This window comes from Ahaetulla prasina, chromosome 14, assembly GCF_028640845.1.
Source record: "Ahaetulla prasina isolate Xishuangbanna chromosome 14, ASM2864084v1, whole genome shotgun sequence".
NCBI classification, from domain to species: domain Eukaryota; kingdom Metazoa; phylum Chordata; class Lepidosauria; order Squamata; family Colubridae; genus Ahaetulla; species Ahaetulla prasina.
The window spans coordinates 23,592,060-23,606,927 of NC_080552.1; the positions used below are offsets into that span (position 1 = coordinate 23,592,060).

General features: G+C 51.9%; 2 protein-coding genes across 3 annotated transcripts; one reads left to right on the plus strand and one right to left on the minus strand.

The window, feature by feature from the left end:
* Window positions 1-203: 203 nt before the first annotated feature.
* On the plus strand, window positions 204-6,095 carry SMCR8 (SMCR8-C9orf72 complex subunit). The gene is made up of 2 exons (XM_058157260.1): window positions 204-2,639; window positions 3,637-6,095. Exons 1-2 carry the CDS (start codon window positions 304-306, stop codon window positions 4,088-4,090), a joined length of 2,790 nt encoding a protein of 929 aa, XP_058013243.1. The 5' UTR covers window positions 204-303; the 3' UTR covers window positions 4,091-6,095.
* Window positions 6,023-14,763, minus strand: SHMT1 (serine hydroxymethyltransferase 1). Of its 2 annotated transcripts, XM_058157261.1 has the most exons (12): window positions 14,631-14,763; window positions 12,636-12,756; window positions 11,716-11,861; window positions 11,087-11,202; window positions 10,796-10,956; window positions 10,335-10,416; window positions 9,818-10,030; window positions 9,588-9,704; window positions 9,186-9,308; window positions 8,869-8,985; window positions 8,296-8,406; window positions 6,023-7,715 (listed from the first exon to the last, which is right to left on the minus strand). In XM_058157261.1, exons 2-12 carry the CDS (start codon window positions 12,732-12,734, stop codon window positions 7,543-7,545), a joined length of 1,458 nt encoding a protein of 485 aa, XP_058013244.1. In that variant the 5' UTR covers window positions 12,735-12,756; window positions 14,631-14,763; the 3' UTR covers window positions 6,023-7,542. The 2 variants fall into 2 exon arrangements, with proteins under 2 accessions (XP_058013244.1, XP_058013245.1); XM_058157262.1 differs by lacking the exon at window positions 9,186-9,308.
* Window positions 14,764-14,868: the final 105 nt, after the last annotated feature.

The following is a 14,868-nucleotide window of genomic DNA, read 5'->3' on the forward strand; positions in this document are numbered from 1 at the left end:
ATGAAAGTCAGAACTACAACATCCAGCATGCCTTTCGGCAGGGCCGCTTCAATGCTCCCTTCTTTTCACCTCCGCCCCTACTCTTCCACAAACCCTTCCCGTTAATGTCAATCAGCCCAGTCAGCCTATCAATCGCGGCAGGTGGCAGTCAGCCCGCCTCTCCTCCGCCAACTGCTTCCGGGGCCAAGGTCCCCAGCCCACGGGTCATGTGACTCCAAGATGGCCGCCCGGCGGCGGCTGGGAGGCTGAGGCGGCGGCGGCGGTTCCGGCGGGCCAGGCCGCGATCGACGTTTCCCGGCCAGGATGATCGGCGCGCCCGACGTGGTGGCCTTCGCCAAGGAGGAGGCGGCGGCCGAGGAGGCGGCGGCGGCGGCGCGCGAGCCGGGCCTGCCCGAGGAGTACTCGGTGCCGCTGCTGCCCGCGCCAGGCCGCGGCGCCCACCCGTGGTCCCGGCGAGGCGGCTTGGGGGGCGGCTCGGGGGCCTCTCCGCCGCCGTTCCCGCGCGACTTCCTGCTGGTGGCCGAGTTCTCGGAGCAGGTGGGCCCGCAGCCGCTGCTGACGGTGCCGGCCGGGGAGGCTCCGGGCGGCTTCGACCTGAACTACTTCGCGCTGCGCATCATGTCGGTGGACTACCAGGCCTGCGCGGCGGGGGCGGCCCCGGGAGGCCCCTACCCGCGCCTGCGCTTCGCCAGGGACTCGCAGGTGGTGCTGGGCGACTCCAAGGCGGGTGCCTTCGCCTATGTGCACCACCTGACGCTCTACGACCTGGAGGCTCGCGGCTTTGTGCGGCCCTTCTGCCTGGCCTACGTCTCAGCTGACGAGCGCAAGGTCATGCGCCTCTTCCCAGAGCTCTCGGCCCAGTTCTCGGGCGCCTCAGAGGGCCTGAAGGACGGCAACCGCAGGGCCTTTGCCCGCGAGCTGGAGAAGAAGCTGCATGACCTGGACTACACCCGGGCCGTGCTGCACCGTGAGACCGAGCTGCAGAAGCGCAGCCTGGCCAAAGGATGCTACTCCAGCCGAGCCATCGAGAAGGCCAACGAGCTGGCCAGTGTGGAAAAGGCCATCATTGAGCACCGCGACCTGCTCCGGCAGATCCGATCCTATCCGCCCGGCAGACGGAAGCAGGCCAGCGGGCCTCCCTGCGAGCCGACCGGAGAAGACGCCCAGCCGGAGTTACCCGTTGATGATACGTTGCCACCACCCTGTGTCCAGGGCTCCTCCTACACCCCAAAGCTCATCCCGGCCAAGTCCAGCAAATGCTTTGACAAGAAGCTGAAAACCCTCCAGGAACTCTGTGAGGAACAGTCCTTTAGCCAGACCCTCGACCGGTTGCACCGGATCGAGAAGATGTTCCGGGGTGACGTCTGCTACCTCCTGATCAACCGCATCAGCAGAGCCCTCCTGAAGCAGCAGGCGTTTGCTGGCTTCCTTTTCGAAGACGTGTCTCTTCTGGACGAGGAGCAGCAGGAAAAGCCCTTTGAAGTCGGTCCGGGTCAGAACCTGGACCCTCCCAACGTGGCTTGTTTGGAAAGCTGCCCGAGTCCTGAGATACTAGTCGATCTTGCCTCTTACAAATCCAGTGTGGAGTCTGTGCTGATTAAGATGGACCCAGAGGTTGAAGATGGCCCAGACCCAGAGGTCTCCCACCCTCTCCCTTATGACAACGTCGAACTTCTAGATGTCGACCTGAAAGGGAGCGTCAGCAGCGGCGAAAGCATTGAAGTTTTGGGAACGGAGAAATCGGCCACAACTTCTGTCCACTCTGAAAGTCAGTCTGGCTTGCTACAAGCGCCCCCCAGCCCCCCCGTGGTGAGGGACAAAGTCACCAGCAATAGGACCATAAGCGGGGACAGCATCGAAGTCCTCAGTACCTGCCCCTCGGAGGCCCTGATCCCAGACGATTTTAAAGCGAGCTACCCAAGTGCCATTAATGAAGATCCTTACGGTGGCGAAGAAGAGGAAGGTTTCCTGTTCAACCGTGAGTTAAATCTGGATAGCACCGAAGAGGAGGTGGAAGGCAGCCCTGCGCCTGAAGCCCCTCCGGGGGATGCTTCTTGCTGCATTGGCAAAGAGAGCCCCAACTTCCTTGAGGGTCAAGCCAATGTGCCTCCCAGACACGTTGATGACGACGGCGTGGTCAGCATCCCCCCCCAGCCATACAGGCCAGGTGACGCAGGGTTTCAGGTGAACTTCACAGACTGCTCCCACGATGGGGTCCTGGGAGGCCTCCTTGCCTATGAACTTGATCCTCATTACCTCTCTGACGGCCGAGAAACTAGTAAAATGAACCTGGATAAGTGCTCGGATTCCACAAGTTACATGAGCAGCGCGGCGTCCAGCAACTCCGACAGAACCCCATCCCCTGCTGCTCTCACAGGAGAAAAGTCCAAGAAGGCTGGGCAGAGCGCCTTGCGCTTCATCCGGCAGTACCCCTTCGCCCACCCCGCTATCTACTCTCTGCTGAGCGGGAGGACTCTGGTAGTGCTGGGGGAAGACAAGGCCACCGTGGAGAAGCTCATCACCGCCCTCTCCATTTTTGTCCCCAATTCCGGCGCGTATGCCAAGCCCGTGAAGCACTGGGCCACCTCGCCTTTGCAGATCACGGACTTTCAGAAGTGGAAGCTGGTGGGGCTCCAGAGGTAACATTTCAGGCCCTTGGACCTTTTTCCCCGAGGGGGTTAGTTACAGAAATGTCCTGCCCTGGCACATTTCCTCACCATATCACATCATGGAGAGAATTGCCTGCTCCTCCTGCCTCTGACCTTGCCATGTTGAGTGGCGAGATCTGAAATGGGTCTCTGCTGGTATTGGCTAGCTGACTGAACTGGGCAGTGAGGTGTAGAAGTAGAAGAGTGTCGTGTATTGGCATGTTTATCCTCGTTATACGTAAATATCCTGTTCAAATATGGTTTGAGAGATGTTCTTTCCGCAACACTTGGTGGTCACAAGGAAGATGGATTGAAAGAAAGCTGAGCCTGGTAAACTATATTGAGAAATAAGGCTAGACTGGACCAAAGTGGCTAACCTGTTTATTTATTCGGTTTCTGTAGCTGCCCATCTCAGCAAACGACTCTGGCAGGTGTGCCTGGCAGAACCAGCCAGTGCTCGGCTTCTTGTCTCCTGCCAACCAGTTGATCAGCTGACTGAAAAGAAAAGGTTGCTGATTTCCTGAGGGTAGAAAGAGGAACTTGCAGTTTTGTTAAAAATCACTAACTTCCTCAAGTTTCAGTGATTAGTGGACGTGGCCAGGCTGAGATTTGAACAGCCACAATCCTAACTTCATTTATGTATTCAGTTACTTTGTCTGCCTCTATTAATTTAGCAAACGAGGCAATTGGGCAGATGTGACCTCTGTTTCCTTCATTCTGTTCTAGCCAATGCTGGGAGATGGGGAAGGGGTTCAGGTAAACATAGATAAGGGAATTAACGGTTAAAAGGCAATAAGGTATCCTGTTCTTTAGCTAAGATTTCCCGAGGAAGTGCATTAGAGAAGGGCGAAGGTGCTTATAGAAGCCTTTTCAATAGTGGGCATTGGGAGAGTTTAAAGTTGGCTCCTCCTCTTAAGACGCTTCACTGTCTCACGGGTACCTTTTGCCTTCCAACCTCCCCATTTGCACCTGTTCCTTCTCTTAACAGATCAACCTCTCCAGGTGGCCCCAACATGATGCATTCTCTCAGCCGATACAGCCGATACATCAGCGTGCTGGACGCCGACCACAAGACCCTCCGCTGTCCGCAGTACCGAGGGCACCTGATCCTCCGGCTGGCTGACCACCGCACCCAGATCAAGCGGGGGAGCACCTACCACGTGCACGTCCAGACCCTCCTCACCCAGCTCTGCTCCAAGGCCTTCCTCTACGCTTTCTGCCATCACCTGCACCTCCCCATCCGAGAGGGAGAGACGGAGGACTCTGTCACTGTGCGGCGGGAGAACTTTTTGAAAGTCCAGCTGGGTCTGGCAAACGAGGACCGCAGAGTGGTCCAGTATCTGGCCGAGCTTCTGAAATTGCAGTACATTCAGGATCCCATCCGCGGGGTTAGCCCCGTGCTCAGGTTTGATTACCTGCCCAGCTCTTTGTACAAAATTTAGGCGGCATCCGTAGCCTGCCCTGCCAATGTCCCTCCTCATCCCACATTCGTCTATGGCCATTAACAGGCTTCCACGGTTCCAGGACCGTCCCGTGGGAATCCTGAGAGCGATAGAGCATTACAGTGAGACTCCAGACATTGGGCACCACTGCCAGGTTGCTCTTAAAAGGCAGAGGGGGCGTGAATGTGGCGGGCAATCATGGAGTGGAGGAGGCTGGGATACCGAATGTGTGAGCAAGTTCTTCCTGTCGGGTCTTTTGCAGATCGGTGGGATATCTCCAGTGCATCTCCTTGCATGTGGGATAATACTCCGACGAGTGTGAATTGTTATTTGGGCAATTGTCTTGTCACATTTGAAATGAGAGGCCTTGTTGGTTTTAACTCCCCTTTTGGAGCAGAGGGCAGTGTTCAGGAACCGAATATAAAGTTTCTGATTCGCTGAGGCTTTGGGGGTTGAATTGCAGGTGAGGTGAAATCTGCATGGCGAAACGGGGAGTGGGGGTGGGGCGATCTGATTCAAAAGGGAAACTCGCTGTTGCGTTGCACTTCTGAACGAGGAGAGGGTTCAGCTCTAAAGTCTGTTGAGGTGGTCAGGTGTTGAGGATGTGAATGTGGGTGGCCCTTGGGTAACAACCTAACGTGGCTTGGTTTTTGGCCAGGACGGACCCTAAGAGTTGCTCAGACTGTCAGCTACATTGTGTAGACCCTCTTGTGACATTGAAACACTGCACTGTTTCCCATAATCCGACACCCAAGAGTTTTGAACCCCAAATTGGCCGGACAGGTCAAGTTCCAGTGACCTGGCCAGCGTAGGCATGGATACACCCAGCCCCTCCAAAGATAACAATTCCTTTGCTCTAGATAGTGGCTTAGATCTTGGCTAATAAAGGAAGCTGTTCAAGCAGACCTCAGTTTGGTGGCTAAGAATGTTGTAGATCGAGATCTTCGTTGTTTGACCTTGAAAATATTCTAGCTTGTGCTGAAAACATGCCAGTTTTTCCTTCTGTGGAAGGTCAGGATTGCACAAGACCAAGCTTGAGAAAGCTTCTTGGAGTGCCCTTCGTTTACTCATTTGGAAAAGATTCCCAACCCATCGATTTCTTGTGCCTCCCAATGAAATACTGGGAGAGGGTTGGTTGTGTTGCCAATTTCATTGATGTCATCCATACTGGTACAGCAACAAAGAATTGTTGTATTTCAACAAGACCAGGGAGCAGATCTGGAAATAAAACATTCCATTTCTGGGCATATTTAAGAAACCCTAAAACTTGTTTACTTGCAATCCCCAAGAGTTGGCTGGCAAGTGTCATCTAGTTCTTTAGGCACCAGTGTTTTCAGAGGGCTTCTTTGACTTTGGGGCAGTCTTTCTCAACCTTGGTCACTATCAGAGGTGTGGCTTGCTGGCTGGGGAACTCTGGGAGTTGAAGTCCACACCTCTGATAATGGCCAAGGTTGAGGAACACGGCTTCAGGAGTGTAGCTTGGTAGCCGGGTGGCTCTGCCCTTCCAGGGCCATCGTGCCTTTTGAGAGCAATCTGGAGTCGCAATGTAGTCTCTGCGACTATACATAGACCTTGCTTGAGTTGATCTGGTGCTAGTGGCCTGCCCTTGTAGTATCTGTAGACATAGCACAGGCCTTCCGGGGCTCCCCCCCCCCAAGGACCTTTCCTCTTACTGCCAATTCCTGCACCCTCTTTGTCACTCCCTGCTAACACCGTCACTTTCCAAGCAGCTTCTCTCATCTCTGCATGTTTGGTTTTCTGGTTTGGTCCCAGAGCTTTTGCATAGGCGGCACTTAGGAGACCATAAAAACTGGGACCCTTCAGAGAAATCCAGGCAGCCTTCCCACATTCATGCTATTAAGTCACATCCTGAGCAAGAACTGGATGAAATAATATTCAACACCAAATTACTGTGACTTGAAAAAAGAAGTGTATATTTAAAAAAGGAAATTATTTATTTGGGCGCAAATATTTTTTGAAATACAAATATATATCTATATCTATATATATATTGTTGTATTTTTTAAAGCTTATATAACCCATGCACTCGTGGTAAAATTCTTAATTTTATTGTGCTTAGTAAAAACTGTCCTGACGGTCTTTTTGGGCTTGTGCATCTAGTACAGTGAAGGCAACTGTCTGTGGTGGGTGGGGAGGCAAATTGCAATTGGGGAGAAATTGGTGTCAAATATGTTGCTCAGCTTGTCATTAAAAGCGCCCCTTTCCTTGAACGACACCTCTGCTTTTTGGGAACTGGAAGTACAAACCGTGGGACAAGCTCAGGCGTACGAGAGAAAATTAAAATCCCTGCATCGTTTAGCTTCCTGCTTCCCTCCCTGGCCAACCACCAGGTTTCCTGGTAAGGCTGCGAGGTAAATGGAAGGAAGGCCGTCTCCTGCTTAAGCGTTATTGTCATCCCTATAAACTGTGGCAATAAATTCTGTAACTTAAGAGCAAAACAGTTTGGAGAACAATTTTTCCCCCAACTTCTCTCCAAAAGATCTCTAGAAGAGATGCTTCTCCTGTTGTATCAATGTGTTTGTTTATTTTTTCTGGCAACAGGCCTAGATAGCATCTTCTGCTTGAAAACCTTTTATACAATTGTGCTATTTCTTCCTTTTCCCACAAGGTCAAAGGGCGAAAGAGCACAAGGTGGAATAATCCCATCAGGAAGGGCTCTGAAACGAGTCCAAAAACATTTCAAGGAGTATCTAAAAAGGGTAAATCATGGCAACTGGACCAAAGGGGATTAAAACTGTTTTGTTTCTCATCCAAGTGACTTCTTCAGTCAGAACGAAAATTTTGGGTAGGCAGAGAGATGTTGAAATGACCCACAACTATTGCCATACAGGCAGCAGGGAGTTTCCGAAGAAGTCACTTGGACGAGTAACAAAAAGTCTCCGTTTTAATAAACTTTGGTCCAGTTGCCACGATTTAACCTTTTTAGGTACTTTTGGCCTGGATGATTGAGTCTTCATTTACACATTTTCAAGGAGTCTTGCAGAATTACTTTCCAAAGAACCGTTGAGACTAAACGTGGAGCCGTCCCACAAAACAGCCTCACTGCCCCAGATGCCAAACCTCATAAAAATACAACTCAGTTAGCTGGACTATGAACCCTCCCTCTCCCCCATTTAAAATGGATTATTTTTCTTTCGTAAGGGTGAAACTCCTGTTCATTGACCTGGGATCTCACTCCCTAAGAAAGGAAGGCAACGCTGATGACAGCGGCCCCTCATGCTAAATTTCACCCTCCTTCCATTTCCTTGCCAGCTCCAGTACATTTTTCTTTTTAAAAGAAAAGGGGGAGGAACAGAATTTGGTTAAAAAGCTGATGACAAAAGCAGAGGCCAAGCCAAGGGAAACCAAAGACGGGTATTGGGGGGAGGGAGGGTCTTGTTGCAAGAGGGCAGCTGGGGTGGGTGGGGGCTGCCATTCCAGATGTGGCTCCTTTACAACACAGGCAAGCCGGGAAGCGGGAAGGAACTGGCGAAGGTCTCCACCTCCTGCTCGAGGGACCTTAGCAGCCCTTGATACTTCTGCTCCGTCACCAACTTCTCCTTGAACTCTTTCAGGGTGGCTTTGGGGCTCATGTCGCTCTGGACCTGCAAGGTGAGCTCTATACCTGCATGAGGGAAGAGAGACACCTGCCTAAGTACCTCATTGAAACAAGACTGAGGAATAGGGTAAATTTGGGAGGTTGCCCAATCCTTCCCTGTGGAATGATGAAATCCCTAGGAGGCAAGAAAGAAGGGGTTCACCTGGCTGGACTTTGCCTTTATGATTTCAGAGAAAGGGAGCCCCCCCCCCTCCACTTCTCAGAGGAGTCTGTTCTAGGCTTAAGAATATCTTGCTTTGAAAGGGTAGGAAATTCTTATTTACACTTGCTCATGTCTTGCTCTGCAGCTTTGCAGACCACAACCAGGGAGCTCTGCCCTCCCCTCCTCCAAGTTCTCCCCCGGTTCCCTTAAAGTCGGGCTCTCCAACTTTGGCAACTTTAAGGCTTGCGGACTTCCAGAATTTCCCAGCCAGTGCATGCTGGGATTTGAAGTCCACAAGTCTTAAAGTTGCCAAGATTAGAGAGCTCTGCCTTAAAGCACTTCACTATCCCCCACCCCCAATCTTCCCAGGATTCACAATAACTGCTTGGCCTAAGAAAGGGGGGGGGGAAGAGGACGGGCAAGCAGGTGCAATGACCACCCCACCTTTGTGAATGAAGTGAGCTACTTTTTTAAAGTCGTCTTCCAGGAGTCCTCTGGAGGTGAGAGCCGGGGTCCCCAATCTCAGCCCGCTGGGGCGCAAAGCGCTTTTGTCTCCTACAAGGAGGGGGAGGGGGGAAATAGGGATTAAATTGCAGGAAAGAAATTGCAGGTTGGTGCCAGGTGGGGGATTTAAGCAGACAGTCATTCCTGCAAGCAGCTGTGCTCAGTGACAGCCGTTCAGTCTCAAAGGCCTACATTAAATCAACTTTAAGACAAGTGTTGCTGGGTTCCAACTCCCCTTGTGATCATTAGCGTGGGGATTCAGGATTTTGGCTTTCCGATTTCAGTCTCTCCCAGCCAACACAGCCCCCCAAAGGATGGGAGCTGGGACTGCCAGAATTGAACTTCCTTGACCGCAAGGGTCACTATTGAGGTCACTATTAGCCACTGCATCGTTTTCCCTGTGTAAGAAGGTCCAAGTGGTGACACCAACCAACCGTCACCGTCCTTCTAAACCCCAACGCTAGCAAATCCCCCGGGGCCGAAGCGCGTCCCTTCTGGCTGAGCCTCCCTCACCTGGACAGGTGTTCTTGTTGCAGGCGATGGAGCAGAGCTCTAGGACCCGTTCAGCTCGTCCCCCATCCGTGCCCCGGTTGCGCAGATCGACAAGAATCAAGTGGTTGTCGGAACCCCCTGCATGGAGAGCCAAAAAAAACCCCAGCGGCTGAAGGTGCGATGAAGCACCATTGTCCTGGGGAGCCCTGTGTCCTTCGGAGAAGACGCCAAGGAGAACTACACACACGGCTGCCTAGCAACACAATCCTGTTAGACGTTTATTCGGAAATAAACCTCGCAAGGTGTGGGAATTGTCCTGAAGAGGATTATTTTCTTACCAGTGACGATGTGGTATCCCAAGCTGGTGAGCGCGGCTGACAAAGCTTTGCAGTTGGCCACCACCTGCTGCTGGTACGTCTTGAATTCGGGAGTCATGGCTTGTTTCAAAGCCACAGCAATGCCTGTCCCGACCCCCCCGAAGAGTGGAAGATGGATTAAGTAGTGCCTGTGTACAATGACACCCCTGGGGGACAGGCCATGCCAGACAGGGATTGAAAAACCTTCTAGGCAGAAGGAATGGACTTTGCAAGGCCCCCTGCGGTGTGAATGAAACCCATTTTTTTCAAACATTTTCTTGCCCTGAGCTCGAAGGAAGCAGGCGGGAATACGTTCGCCAATTTTTCTTCTTCCTCCCTCCCAGTTCCCAGGATCCGACCATCTTTTTCTCAAGGGCGGCTCACCTGCGATGGCGTGATTGTGAGGGCCTCCCTGGAGACCAGGAAAGACTGCCTGGTTGATGAGGCTTTCCAGGTTGTACAGGACCTCCTTCCCCGTTTTGGGGTCCACGCTGCGGACGCCTGGAGAAAGGAAGAAGGGTGTTTGGAAGGTGCCGGATGCCTGCCCATCTCCTCCAGGGGTTTCAGCCCAGGAAGACGGAGCATCTCTGTTACCTGCTCGCTGCAGCGCTCACCTTTCCGGTAGAAGATCATGCCAGCCCGGCAGCCCCGCAAGGTTTTATGGGTGGTGGTGGAAACCACGTCGCAGTGTTGGAAGGGGGAGGGCACCACGCCGGCGGCCACCAAGCCACTGATGTGGGCCATATCGGCCATGAGATAGGCGCTGTTCTCATCCGCGATCCTCCTCATCCGGGCGTAGTCCAAATTCCGGGAATAGCAGCTGACCCCTGGGGTGGGAGAGAGGGCGAGGGTTACTCCAAAGGGCTCCAGGGAAGGAGATGCTAGCGGGGTCCTGGACTTGCTTCTAGGGTGGAGCTCCGCCTGACGTGGAAGGCTCTCCCCGTGGAAAGTCAAGAGAAGCATTCTCTCCTCCTCAACTTGATCTTCACAATTCTGTACATCAAATGTACTCCTGTCATTTTGGTCTCTGGACTTTTCTGAAGACAAGGAAAGCCCAACCTGGGAAGGGTGCCCAGGCCCAAGCAGATGACCTCTGAGTAACCCCGGGGAGTGGAAGAGAAGGAGCCTCACCTGCAATGATCAGCTTTGGATGAAAGAGGCGGGCGTTCTCCTCCAGTCGGTCATAGTCAATGTAGCCCGTTTCGGGGTTGACCTGAAGCCAAATGAAGAAGTTAAGAGGGGTAATGTCAAAATAAGGGGAGGGGGAGCAAGGGTGAAATCCAGCAGGTAGCGGAAATTATGAGTAGAACTGGCAAATACCACCTCTGGCTGGCGCCAGTGGGGTGGGAAAGGAGATTTTGCAATATCCTTCCCCTGCCACGCCCACCAAGCCACATCCACAGAACCAGTAGTAAAAAAAATTGAATTTCACCACTGCAGGAAAGGCTTGTGGCAAACATGCTGAGGCTCCCACTCCCCAATTCTTTTCACCAGAAGAGGAGCGCAATCCTGAAGTTCACACAAACTCTTCACACAAATTTCCCACGGGTAGCACTCTCCCTCCCTCCCTCCCTAGGTGGCATGGAACTCACCTTGTAGGGCATCGACTCAAAGAAGATGGACGTGGCGGAGATTTTCTTCTTGTCAGTCATGAAGCCGTGGGTGAGATGACCCCCATCTGGCAGATCCAAGCCCATAATCCTCCCATGGGGCTCAACCAGGGCGGTGTACACAGCGAAGTTTGCGGGGGACCCTGGAAAAAAGGGACACAGAGACAGCTGCACTGAGTCACATTCAAACTGGTGAAAATAGGTCTGTTGTGCCCATATGGGCTGCCACCGACAGGCATTCTGCAGTCCGTTCTAGAAGACCTTGCAAAATACCTGAGTAGGGCTGGACGTTGACCCCCCACTTCTGTGGGTCTAGCCCATAGGCCTCCAGGGCTCTCTTCTGGCAAAGTCTTTCCAACTCGTCAACGAATTCTGTCCCACCATAATATCTAACAGGAAAAAAAAATAGACGGCAGCTTTAGCCACCGTTGGCTGGGGAACTCTGGGAGTTGAAGCCCACAAAGCTTACGGTTGAGAACCACTGGTTTAAATGCCACACCTTTGGCATATGTGCATTTACAGGGAGAAATCTCTGAAGACCCTTAAACAGCCAGCTAAGCAAAACCCAGACCGCCCCAGTGAGAAGGCTGCACAGCTACATGCAAACCAAGTTTCAGAAAACATCTGTGGGAAGAGACTAGAAGACTGTAGATCTGATGATCATTTTACCCACCAACATATCCAGTTCTGACCCCCACCATAGGGCCAATAATTCTGGAAATTAAGGGCCCAATTTCCAGTCAAGGACTGTATCAATAACATGGGTGGGGAAGGGGAAAAATAGGTTGCTCCTAGCATCCCCTTTACAGGCCTCAGATCCAGGCGGGGTGGGGGGCTTTATCTGGTCAAAGGGTCTTCAGGTATTCAACCCCAGACCGCACCCGCTTCCTTCCCAGCCCCACCTTTGCCCCGGATATCCTTCTGAGTATTTGTTGTTCAGGCAGGAACCTAAGGCCTCCAGAACAGCTCGGCTGGCAAAGTTTTCCGATGCGATCAGTTCCAACCCGAGTCTCTGACGCCGTTTCTCTTTCTTGATAATATCGTAGACCTGGGGAGGGCAGAAAAGTGGGCTTTCTGGAATAGGATTGAGAGGGGTGTCTGTCTGGGGCTGGGGGTGAGAAGGCAGAGGGCGTGGCATGCACACCCCTCCAAAGAAAGGAAGTTCACCATGGGCCCCCAGGCAAGCGGGCTGTAAAGGATACAGTATAAAGAATAGTACAAAGGATATAGTTCACCTTGAGAGAGTAAGGTGCTTCACATATTTAAATGCCCATGGATTCTAATTTTCCTAAACAATTAACGATAGATCTTGCTTTGCATTGGGGGCTGCCGTGAATATCTGGTTTGATCCGTTGGCATGCTATCTTTGTAGCATCACAGTAAATATTTTTGAACCTCCCTCACGAAAGATTTCTGAAGTGCAGGTATGTAATTCCCTGAGTGAGTCAATTACAGCAATTCAGAAAGGTGAACCAATAGGCCTGTTGCGTTCTTCCCGACAGCCTGAGGGGGGAATGGAGGCGTTCCCTGGAGTTTCCCACGTGAGCTGCACCAGCAGTGCCACTGCAGAGGCTGTTTACTAAAGAGAAATGCAAGCCATCGATTGCAACAAACCCAACTCTGGAACATGTTGTTCTCGCTGCTCTTATTCCCTACGCAAGGTTGAAAGGTGTGTCAACCTGGAAGAGCTGAGCCAGCTTAAAACCTTTCAGTTGAACGTCACGCCGCTGGTCAGTGGCCTTTGCCCACCCGGATCAATACAGCCCCCTCCCAATTGAGGTCACCAGTCAAAGAAGCAGAAGGGAACAGAAGAGGGACCTACCTCGGGGTCATTGGTGTCCAGGGCTTCCATCACCATCTTGTTATGAGAGACCCAGAGGTCCCTGGTGACCTGGTCTCCGCCGGCGTTTGTGTTGGCCATGGCACCAGGAAGTACTAGCAGCCTGCAAAAATTTGATTTTGTAAAAAACACCAATGCTGCGTCTCGCAAAGTATCTTGCAACATAGAACAAAATTAGCATTCTGTTACCGCCCTCAAAAAGGAATGTCTCTGCCTTGCATTTAGGCCATGATTTAAGGTGTGTGTATGGGGAAGGTGGCTCTTCAAAGGAGGGTTATAAGACGGGAATCAATGCAAACCAGAGTTATGTCGGCAGTGAGACAGGTGGCATATAGATTTGATGAATGAATGAACCAACCATTCTAAACATCCAGGGTGGAGGGGCAGACCTGCAGCTTATGTTGTGATGTTGTGGCTTACCCAGTGGCCAGATTCACATGCCACATCAGACCTCCAAGGGTGTGGCTTGGTGCCTTCTGAATCTGGATGGCTTGTGAACCATTAGATTTAGATTAGGACAGGTCTTTACACTCTGGCCAACTTTAAGATGGGTGGACTTCAGCTCCCAGAATTCCCATGTGCCAGGAACTGAAGTCCACCCATCTTTAAGTTGCTACGGTAGAGAAAAAACGGTTTAGAGCAGGGGTCACCAAACTTGGCAGCTTTAAGACTATGCTGGCTGGAGAATTCTGGGAGTTGAAGTCCACAAGTCTTAAAGCTGCCAAGTTCGAAGACCTCTGGTTTAGAGGATTGCATGAATTCCTCCCAGCATTTGTGCTTTTAAGGAATCCTCTCTCTAGCATGTTGTATGAATAAAGCCCGGTTGGGGAGGGACCAGCTGAGCGTGGCTCTTGCTGGACAATGGCCCAACTAACAGCTGCAGAAGAAGGGCTCTGGACTTGGCTCCCAAGGGAGTGGGTAGCAGGAAGCCCTAAGGCAGGGTTGTCCAAATTTGGCAACTTTTAAGACTTGTGGACTTCAACTCCCAGAATTCTGAAAATTGAAATCCCCCAGTCTTAAAAGTTACCAAGATTAGAGAGAGCGCCCTATGCTCTCCATGACCAGCCCATCAGCTGACCCCAATCCCTCCCTCCCTCCCGGAGTTTCTGCCTAGACAAAGAGGGGTTGTCTTACCACTTCAAGTTATATATTAACTTTCCAAGAGGAGGAAAAGTCTCTGGGAAGCTCCCAACCCTGCTGTATAATCTGGTGTTGAACTTCTGCCTGGCCTCAAGTTCTTCCTAACTTTCCCGTTTACAGGCCATGGAGGGCACCAAACTGTCAGGTTGCACACAAGTTTCTGTGCAAACACATGTAAGTAGAGTTTACACCCTACTCCTTTTTTGCTCAAGGCCTGCCTGGCGTCTCAGGAGCAAATATGAACTTGGCGCATAGCTTCTAATGTTTGCAACGCTGCAAACTGACATTGTAATCAGCAGCTTTCCATCCTTATCACCTTATTCAGTTATTTAATCACATTTTGTATAACCACCTCTCTCACTGTCCCTTTGCCAAGCAAGTTTTTAAAATCCCAGCTATGCTCCTGTAAACTGCTCACTGTCTGCGCACAGTAGGCAGACTGCATTCTCACGAATGAAGGCAAATACACGTGTCCCAGGATTATGACGTGAAATCGGTCCCCGGGACCAAAGATTGACTCTATTAAATTGCTAATATATTCTAATAACATTCTAATAACATATGTTTTCCAGGCAGGAGAAAGAAAGGCTGATCCAGAGGCAGTGACCTAAAGCTACCAACGATCTGCAACCGTCCCGAGCTGGGGAAGACAGCCTGGCGGGGTCCGGTTTTGCAACAGGCTGCAAAAGCCAGGGAGGCAGGGGAGAGAAAGCCGGAGTGACCAGTTGAAATTCCGCCTGTTATGCAGAGAAGTAGCCTCCGGGAAAGAGCGAGAGATCCTACAGGAAAAAAAGGAGAAGGTTCCTCCTCCTCCCCCCTCCAAACCATAATACTTACTGGGATCCTCGGTGCAACGGCGGACGCCCCCGCGAAAAAGAGGCGCCTCCCTGCAAACTCCGGGCTTAAATTCACGAGGCCCCGCGCGCTCGGGGGATGGAACGTTCAGCACTTTCTGCCCCGCGCCGCAGCCAATCAGCGCTCTCCCTTCGCCCCCCGCCGGAGGATTCTACCGCGGTGCGTCACAGCCAATCAGAAGAACGCAGCTCCGCCCGCCTCCCGCGCGCTCTTTTGCTTG